General features: G+C 38.2%; 1 protein-coding gene across 1 annotated transcript in view; it reads right to left on the bottom strand.

Moving 5' to 3' along the window:
* The window catches only part of LONP2 (lon peptidase 2, peroxisomal), an 80420-nt gene that overhangs the window by 43100 nt on the left and 26896 nt on the right, over nucleotides 1–10424 (bottom strand). The window contains exons 5-7 of the mRNA XM_006882502.1: nucleotides 8093–8256; nucleotides 6421–6515; nucleotides 1678–1936 (exon numbers count right to left, since the gene is read on the bottom strand). Of these exons, the coding sequence (XP_006882564.1) occupies nucleotides 1678–1936; nucleotides 6421–6515; nucleotides 8093–8256 (518 nt within the window). The remainder of the gene's footprint in view (nucleotides 1–1677; nucleotides 1937–6420; nucleotides 6516–8092; nucleotides 8257–10424) is intronic.

The following is a 10424-nucleotide window of genomic DNA, read 5'->3' as shown; positions in this document are numbered from 1 at the left end:
CCTTTCTCACACACGTCTTTACCCACTTATTTCCCTGCTCCACCATCCACCAGGATACCCATCCACTTCTATCCCCTCCCTTCACATCTATCTCCCTTTGATCAATAGCAATGTAAAAAGAAATAAAGACAAATTCCTTCTGGTCATGTGTGTTTAGCCTTAATTATACAAAATTATTCTCTAAATCCAATCAATAATTCTACTGAAATACTTACATACACTATACCACCAATAAGAAAGAAATTCAAACTGTTTTAAGTATGTGAATTATGAAATCACTTATATGAAGTCACTTGAATGAGAGCATCTCCCAAGAGTAATTACAGAAATTTCTTTATGAAAGCAAACTACAGCCTCTAGTGGCAAAAGAAAGAATAAGAAAGTCTAGGCCACTAAGTGTACTGACAGAAAGTCTAACCCTGACGGTCATCAGGGATCTTTTCAATATATTGAAGAGCAACGGTGGACACATTGCTAGGAGAGGCTATTCCTCTGACAAGTGGTATCATGCTTGGAAGGATGGAGGGTCAGCAGGAGAGGAAGGCCTCCACAGAGATGGAATGATAGACCCGCAGCACTGGGTCTATCAGATCACAGGATAGAATGGGATCCAGGTCTGTTGTTCGTAGGGTCGCTATGGGTCGTACTCAACTCAATGGCACCTGACACCACCACCACCACCATTATTCATTATTTATTAGTTAAATCCACGGAATTGTTTTTCTTTAACACATAAGAATGGTGTATGAATAAATGAAAATAAGATTAAATATAAACTTTTCCCTGTGAATAAGGAAAATGGAAAAGACATTCTTTTTTCATCATATTCGTGACGGTTACACTTTTCTTTATGTTAAGACCTATTAATATATATATTATAGATCTATTTATTTAAAGCTGCTATGAAATCCTTAACCCTTAAACCATGAAATAGAAGTTCATGCTTTTTCCAAGGCATCATCTGATCTGAGCAGTTGAAAGAACAAGCGAAAAATGCATAAATCTGATTCTGGTAATGTCAGATTATTCAGGGACACACTTCTGTAGTTTTATGTGTTTTGACAGAAAATGTGACAGTACAGAGACGGGCCAAAACTGCTGCTGTCAAATGAACTCATGAACTCAGGGTCGGCTCATGTGTGCAGAGCAAACTGTCCTCCAGGGGGCGCTCCACAGCTATTCGCTTTAAGAAGTTAATTTTCAGGCCTGTGTTCTGAGAAGGCTCTGTGTAGGTTCAAATCACTGACCCATAAGCACTTTTAACCGTCTGCATCCCCCAGGAACTCCTTATGTAAGGAAAAGCCTTAGTTATGTTTCCCATATTTCTCCTTCTTTCTTATTCAGTTTTTATATAAGTTTAAATGGCAAAAAGTTTCAATTTCGTAAAGATTTCTAACCTCCTCAAGTTTATTCTTTAGAACTTTAAGAGTCATGAGTAATTTTTTACAGAATGCTGTTGGGGAAAATGAATGTTAAGACACTGTAAAATCAATAGTTCATAATTATCAAAAGGATTTCCAAGAAAGCTGAGACATGCCAGCTATTCACTCTTAAAAGAGGAGGGTGAGTTTGGGTACCATTAGGGTAAAGTCTCTATCTAGTAAGAATTGTTAAATGCCTTTCCATTTAGGACAATACAAATAGGAAAAGAAACAGATTCAACAGAGAAGTTTCTACCTGTGTCCTCGGATATCAGACTGATCGCACACTCCACCCAGCGCAATCCTGTGGAACTCTCGACCTAGGGTCTTAGCCACCGATCTTCCTACACTTGTTTTCCCAACTCCGGGAGGACCAACGAAACACAGGATCGGGCCCTTCAGGTTGTTCTTCAGCTGTCTGACAGCCAAATATTCCAGCACTCTTTTCTTCAACTTTTCCATAGCATAGTGGTCATTATCCAGAAGAACTCGGGCAGCCCGAATATCCAGACGATCTGTCAAAATAATCCAACAGAAATAATCTGAGTACATAGAATTTTGAAATAAAGAACTCCTTTCCAGTATGGAACGAATCAGGTCATTTTTTCAGGAAAGAGATGTGGAAAGTACCAACTGAATTAGATCCTTCTAACAGGGTCTAAGGGAGACGGGCTTAGTGGTAAGTGCTCCCAAACATGGGATCCTAATGCCATGGGAGGAGACTGCCTGTCCTTCTCTCAAGGAACAACTGATGCCCTCGAACCATGTGCCTTTGGGATTGCAGAGCAGCTTCTTGCCACTAGGCCACCACAGCTCCCAACCCAAAGACAAGTAATTCATATCCACCAACTGCTGCATGAGAGAAGAGGAGTGATTTCCTCCCGTGTGATTTCCTGCCTCTGAAAACCTGCCGGAGGGTCCATTCTGATAGTACATAGCATTAACAAGTGAGACTAAGGTAGCTCTGGTGGTTTAATCCACCGGGAGAGAGATGGGCAATTTCCTCCTGTGCAATTTTATAGTCTCCAAAAACTTGCTAAAAGACAACTAAAAACTGATTCTGACTTGATGGCAATGAGAGAATGAGTCTTTAGGGAAATTCAGATCTGATTTTTCTGCTGAAGATTTAGTCCCTCCATAGATAGAGAAAACAGGTGTCAAGGACCTGGCCATGTACTAAGAGCAATGATGTCATTTTAAAAACTAAGGTGCACCCAATCCAAGCCATAGTCTTTACAATTACTTCCGATACACTTGCAAGTTGAACGATGAAAAGATGACAAGAAAAATAGAAACATTTCAGCTGTGATGTTGGAATAGAGTAATGAATATCCCACGAGTTGCCAAAAGAACACACAAGTATGTCTTGGAGGAAATGCAAGCAGGGTGCCTCTTAGGGGCAAGGCACGAAGGTGACCTTCGTCTCACCTACTGAACCTGCTGTCAGGAGGGGCCATACCTCGAAAAAGGACACCATGCTAGGAAAGAGAAAGATTAAGAGAAAAGAAGATGACTTTCAACAAGATGGAATGACATAGTAACTGTAATAATGGGCTCGAGTTTATTAAAGATGGGGACGATGACAGAGGACAGGGCAAAGTCCAGATCTGTTTTTCTTAAGGCTGCTATGAGTTGTAGTCGACTTGATGGCATCTAAAACAATAGTTCTCGATAGAGGGAGCTCTGATGAACTAGTGGGTAAGGAGCTGCACTGTCAACCCAAAGGCAGGTGGCCTGCCCTTAACTATTTTACATCACCCTCACCTCTCCGGACTACAGGAGACTATGACTGAGAACTCTTACACTTTAGCTGTGATTTGTAAATCAGCGCCAGTATCAATTCAATCCCATCTTAATTTCATCTAGCTGAAGTATGAGTTTCTGGCCAGTAGGTGGCACCTTTTCTGAATTGTGAAACAAACAATTAACTGTCAACTTCTTAAATGACGACTTTGCCCTGTTTTTATATTTTCTTGGCTATTTCAGCAAAGACTGGGACTGAATTCTGTGTTCAAATAAACCAAAGCAAAACCAACCCACTGCCACTGAGTTGATTTCAACTGAAGGACAAGAGCAGAATGGCCCTGATTTTTTCAAGTCTATAAATTTTCATGGAAGCCGACTTTCTCCTATGGATCAGCTGGTGGATTCAAACTGACAACCCTCTGGTTAACAATCAAATAGCTTAACGATAGCACCACCAGAGTATCTCTGTCCAAATAAACACTTCCCCAGAAATTTCTACAATCCTACTTTTTAAACTTGGTAAAAATTCCTGATTAGTAACTTCTGGTATTTAATGCCATCAATGAATTTCATTTTAATATAAAAGTAGAGAGAAGAAACAGCATAGAACAACTTACTAGGCTACTAAAGGCAAAAAGATAAAGTCTAAAATTACTTTTTCTGCAAGTCATCATACTATATTTACCTTGTATTTCTTAGATCAGGAATTAAAAATAAATCCTGGAGGGTAGTAAAAGAAATAAAAAGTATCCAGATTGGAAAGAAAGCAATACAACTGTCTCTATTGGGGAATCCCAGCCAACAGGGAAGAGGAAGCAGTGGGGTGTTTTTTCAGGCCAGGTATTCCTGTGCCAGGCAGACCAAGATCTACATAAGAACAACAGTAGCCTCAACAGAGAACCAGAGACTAATCAGAAACACAGCTGACTTAGGACAGCTGCCCTTCAGAGCTAGAGCCAGAGCCAGTGCCAGTGCCAGTGCCAGCGCCAACACCAGAGCCAGAGCCAGAGGTCTTCATCCAGGCCTGATGGAGGACTGAGGGAAGATGTCATAACTGGCAGGACTAAGGCAGCTTTGTAACTCTGTTCTAAGCAGTGAGGTTGAAGGTCAAAGGCCCTGCAAAGCCATCTGGACTGAGGGATTGTATCCTGCTGCTAACCTGAATTACAACCTGTCAACTTCCCTAATAAAATCCATAATGATGAAAACAGAAAACAAAACCCAAATAAGCAAACCACCTCTATTTGCAGATGACAGAATTCTGCAAAAGAATCCACAGGAAAGCTTGCTGCTGCTAGTTTGCTGTTGAAGTGACTCTGATTTACAGACACCCACAATGGAACTTGAGATGTTCACAGGCTTTCTTTTTCAGAAGCAAAGTACCTCTGGGTGGGTTCAAAGTGTCAATCTTTCAGCTGTTGAGTGTTTAACCATCTGTGACACCCAAGGACTCCATAAAAAGGTACCATCATTAACAAATAAATAAATTTCATAAAACTGCAGGTACAAGATCAGTTTTGTTAACATGCACACAATTTGAAAATGAAATCAAGAAAATAACTAATTTAAAATAGTGTCTAAAATGCCAAGTCATCTTCGTCCAGCTGGCACCGACCCACAGCTGATCCTCCCGTGGCTTTCCACAGGCTGTAAACAGCATGGGAGGAGATTGCTTGTCTTTCTCCTGGGGAGGCCCTGGTGGATTTGAACCAGGAGAAAGGTATGGTCTTAGGGTGTTCAATGCAACTTTTTAAGACTACACCATCAGAGCTCCCCTAGTTAAGGGTACATTTAACTAGGGAGGCGAAAGACTTGGATGTTGTTGTTGTTTAATGCCGTCGAGTAGCAGACGACTCATAGCGACCCTATGAACGAACAGCCTGAGCACTGTTCGTACACAGAGTTTCCAGAGGCAAGCCATTTTGGAAGTGGATGCCGCTCCTGCTTCCAGGCTTGGATACAGAAAGTTATTTTTTTAATAGTTTTTTGTTTTGTTTTTCATTCACATTGTGTTTCATATGATCATTCCCATACATTGTGTCTTATAAAATGAGTCACCACTGAACTATGCCCACTATTACCCTGTCTTTTCAGATCCCCACCGGGTCTTTCTGAATTCTTTCACCCCCTCCCTCCAACCCACCAAACTCTGATCCTGTGATTTCCTCCCCAATCTGCAGCTCTTCTTTTCTTGCCCATTTGGACATTTATAAACATTTTACTAGTTATCTATTATTTTTCAATAACAGTTATGTAATATTTGTCCTTATGAGCCTGAGCTAGTTCACTCAGCACAGAAAGCTATTCTTAAAATGCTGAAATTATTTAAAGGCTTAAGTAAAAGGGAATACATCCTATGTTTATAGACTGAAAGATTTAAATTGCTAAGATAGCAATTATTAATACTACTTAAAGCTATATACAGATTCAATATAGTCTCTATAAAAATTTCAACAATCTCTTTTCAGATAGAAAAATTAACCCTCAAATGTATATGAAATTTCAAGGATCCCTGAATAGACAATTTTTTTAAGAACAAAAGCACAATATTTCATAATTTAGAACTGTACTTTAAGAAGGTATAACAATCAAAGTAATATAAAAAAAAAACCCTTCACTGCCTTCGAGTCAGTTCTAATTCACAGCCCCCTTCCATCGGGCCCCTGAGGCTGTACACATAAGAACAGTTTGCCTATTTCTCTCCCACAGAGATGCTGGTGGATTCAAACTGATAGACGTTGGGTCAACAGCACAATTCCTACGGCTATGCCACCGGAAAACCTGCTAAAGCAGTACAGTGCTATGTAAAGATTAAACAAGGGAACAGAGCTTAGTGCCCAATAATAAATCTCTACATCTATGGTCAAGTGATTTTCAACAAAGGTGCCAAGTTCACTCAATGGAGAAAGAACAGTCTCTTTAATTGACAGTGCTAGGACAAGTATAGATTTCTAAATGTAAAACAGGGACGTGGAATCTGTACTTTCCACCGTACATGAGAACTAACTCAAAATGGACCAATGGTCTAAATCTAAGAACCAAAAGCTTAGGAACAACCCAAAATATAAGAACTAAATTCTTGTGGAAAAAACATAGGGGAAAAGCTTTTAAAAGGATTTAACTTTTGACGATGGATTTTTTTGATACAATACCAAAAATATGAGCAAGAAAAGACAATGAAGATAAATTGAATTTCAAAACTAAAAACCTCTCATGCAACAGACTGCAAAAAAAAAGGATTATATTGACTCACCAGTTGTACTTTTGTTCCAAGGAAGTTCCACCATAAGTTCCAAGTAATTCCTTGTAAGAGCATATTCTGGCATTGACTGAGGCATTTTTTTGAGACTGTGGAGAAAAACAACAACAACTTAGCAAACATGTTTAAAAAGATAGAAATCTGTAATAGAAAAATCAAACATATCCTCCTTTTCTTGACCACCCTATATCATGTACATCTGGGTGCATAAATTTGAAAAAGTGAAAAACCCAACCCAACCCATTAGTTAATAAAAAGTCAATTCTGTTTTGTAATATATCCACAAACACATTTACAAAACAGTAAATAAACCAGGCATCTGGAAAGTGGGGACAACATTTTATTGTATCACTAAATCACAGTCCTGCAAATAATCTGGCCTTTTCAGAGCACAGGGAGTCTCACATCACATGTTCCACTGACTTCTTTTCCTAAGACTGAAGTGCAACACAACTATTAATTCTTTGGTTTTTGAACCACAAATCACATCAACTCATAAACATAAGCAAATACTAGATATTTAACAAAAAATGCAACTTCCGTAACATGCAAAGTGCACATAACAGAGGTTCTACACAACAGTCCAGAAAACAGAACAACAGTCAACAAAAACTCATTTCAACTACATTTACAGTTAATGTTCTTAACTGGAAACCTCAGAAAGTCAAATCTTCTTATTAAACATTCAGTTAAATTTATTATAATTCACTGTTAAAATGTAGCATGGTTGCAAAGTTGTAAGAATATTAAGTGAGAGAAATGGCCTTTCATTTTAATCCTGAATTTATCCAGAAAATAAAATCACCTCATACATCCTATTCCATCGTGATGGTTTCCCTGTACTTCCTTCTGTACAGAGAAATGGACAGTCTCTGTCTTCTAGGATTTGGGGGGGGGGGACCCACAACCCCACAATTGAACCAGCAGTATGTGAAGAACACAGTAACTGAGCAAACTGTCTAGACAAAGATGTATAGTTCATTCAAAAAAATAACAGCTGCAAAATAAGTTAAAGAGCTGAATGATTTGTCTTCAATATCTGAGGAAAAGACTGAAGTCTCAATTCAGGAGTGCTATGAATGTTTTAAGAATTAGAGTGTGAGGGGAGCTCTGGTGGCCTAGTGGCAAGGAGCTGCAACTACAATCCCAGAGGCGAACAGTTCGAATCCACCAGATGCTCTGCCGGGTAAGGAGGGTCAATCTCCTCCTGTACCAGTCAGATCTGATTTGACGGTACACGCACACAAAAATAAAATAAATAAAAAAAAAAGAATTAGAGTCTGGTTGTGGAATGAAGAAAGCACTTCATAAATCAAAGCTATAAGTTAAGAATTCTTTAAAGTCTATTAAGCACAGGAAAAGGAGAAAAATCAGAGAACATAAAGTACATGCCTGCATTTTTAGTTTGTCATTCAAAGTTGTTGCCATGTGCTATGGAGTTGGAACCGACCCAGAGCTGACGTTCCTATGCATTTTCAGAGGCTGTAAATTGCCTGGGAGTGGACTGCCCATCTTGCTTCCTTGGAGAAGCTGGTGGATTCGAATCCCATACCTTTGGGTTGGCAGCACAACTCCTTACCCACTAGGCCACCAGAGCTCCCTCAGTAGCATGAACAGTAACTTTAGCATTAATAAACAAAAAGAAACACTCATGAATAGAACTTACCGTCTGATCTCTTTGACGCAGACTTTATGTGCTTGCTCTGGCATACTCGATGTTCGTATTTTTTTTTCTAGCAAGACAATATCATCATTATCTTCTTCTTCATCCTCGTCTTCCAGAGTGCCTGGCATGTGTGTAATCCTTCTGATGGGCCGTATTGCTATGACCTGAAGTGGAATGTAAAAAAAGTAAAACTTTGGGCCAAAATAAATTGGAAATGCAATAGCCAGCTCCAAACAGCTTGTGACTGGTATGGAGAAACAGCTTCACGCTCACAGTCTTAACGTTCAGAAACTAAAGTTCAGGAGGATAGTTAAGAGGAGGTGCACACACACACACACACACACACACACACCTCAGAATTTAAAAAGTAGATAAACATGTACCAAATACGGTTCTTTGCTAAACACTTACCAGGATGAGAGGAAAGGATTTTAACTAGACGTTTTCAAGACACTGGCCACCAGAACTAATGAAAAGGAAGTCTATTCTTTCAGCTACTGCTGAAGCCACTATTTCCTTGACACATTACGACTAACCACCTGGCAACTAAGAATGTTCATTTTCCTTCTAAACTACAAAATTTTTCTCTAGCGTCAACCTTTCCAACGCTGATCTTAGTCTCTCTGCCTGCAACACTTGGAAAGGTTTCCCCCATTCACAATACTTCCTCTTGCCTGGGTCCCGTTGTGTTAACTGCTATACCATTTACTTCACTTTGGGCAATGCTTTACTTTTCAATATGTGCCTATTCCTACTGCTTCTTCTTTCTCACATATTTCTGTAAACCTTTGCCTCCTGTTGCTATTATACTGAAATTGTTCATTCAAATTAATATCCATCTTCTGGGCCAAAACATACGGCCTTTATTTTTGTTTACTGTCCAAGATCTCTATCATATTTTAAAACTTTTCTTATGTAATCTTGGAAATTCTCAACTCATTAATATCATTAATTATTCTCACCATCACTGCGACAAAAAGATTTATCAGTATTTAATTTAAAAGTCTCCAGAGTTTATTTTTTTCTACCTGTAAAATCATAATATACTCAATCTATAAACATAATACATTTAAATATAAAATGTGAAACAGTAGATAGAAATCGAACTTCTAAAAACATAAGTATTTTTTCATTCTTATAAAATTAATAGCAGATTAAGTTAATAATATATTTTAAAGTAAAAAAAATAGAATATAAATTTCTGAGGTTTTAAGAAGGCACATAATACTACTGAAACAAAGTGCTTTTTAATGCAATTTTCTCCTTGGCAGCTGAAACAGCAAATTTTCAAAGCTTAGTTTTTACATGACTGAACTCTTTATTAGTAGTAACTTTTAGTTTCCTCTCAATACAGAAAGCAAATTATTTCATTTCTTTTCCTTTTAAAAAGCTTTTATTTTGACTAAATGAAAGTTTACAGACTGGCTTTAGATTCAACAATTCATAACATTAGTTTACCTTTTGGCACAAAACAAAAAAATACTCACTTATCGAATCTCAAATCAGAAAGAATTCAGACTTCTGGTGTCTGTTTTAACCAGCATGCTGGTATTTAGAGATATTAAATAATCTGCATGGTAGTGTCATCTTCACATCTTGTCCACTTCAGTTATATTTTCCTTATCTCTCTTCTAACATAAAAATAGTGGATTCAGTAGCTCAAGGTAGAAGTCAAATGAACTCCATCAGAAAATAAATATATAATAAAGAAGGTATGACAAAACAATTGAGAAGGAAAGAATCTTTAAAGAAATAGTGTTAAGTGAAATGGAAAGCTATTTGGGAATGTGGAGACATGGGTGGTTCAGTCTTGGCCAAAGGGACCATGTGTGTTTGGCCACCTGCAGCCAGTAGAGGTTCATGTGTTGCCACAAAGCTCACCAGCTTTCCACAGCACTTCCAGGTTAAAATGAAGTAGGAAGAAAAGGTCAGCGTCCTGCCTCTGAGTCCTGCTTTCCAGTCAATGGAAATCTGACACATCACAGTAGTTTGATTTGCAAGTGATCATGGCGGGTGCTGGGACCAGGCAGTGTTTTATTCCACTGTGCCAAGGGCTCACCGGATGACAGCTAACAACAACTGATGTTGGAATATAACTGCTGCTTTCACCTCATTAACAAGACAAAATCAATAACTTATGAGTTATTTATTGAAATGCTTTTTTTTAAAAAAACGAGCTAAACAACCAGTTTTAAAAAAAACATGTAAAATACAATGTGCAAGAATGATTTTATAAAATACAATGTAAATTAAATAGTGTATAAAACAGTGTGTATATGAACAAAACATAATGTAAGGGAATTAGTATATGAAAACTAATTAAAAAATCAAC

The sequence above is a fragment of the Elephantulus edwardii genome, unplaced genomic scaffold (assembly GCF_000299155.1).
Source record: "Elephantulus edwardii isolate Elephantulus edwardi_28Jun2011 unplaced genomic scaffold, EleEdw1.0 scaffold00021, whole genome shotgun sequence".
In the NCBI taxonomy this organism is placed as follows: domain Eukaryota; kingdom Metazoa; phylum Chordata; class Mammalia; order Macroscelidea; family Macroscelididae; genus Elephantulus; species Elephantulus edwardii.
Note: the sequence above shows the minus strand (reverse complement) of the source record. Positions and strands in the feature narration are given on the sequence as shown.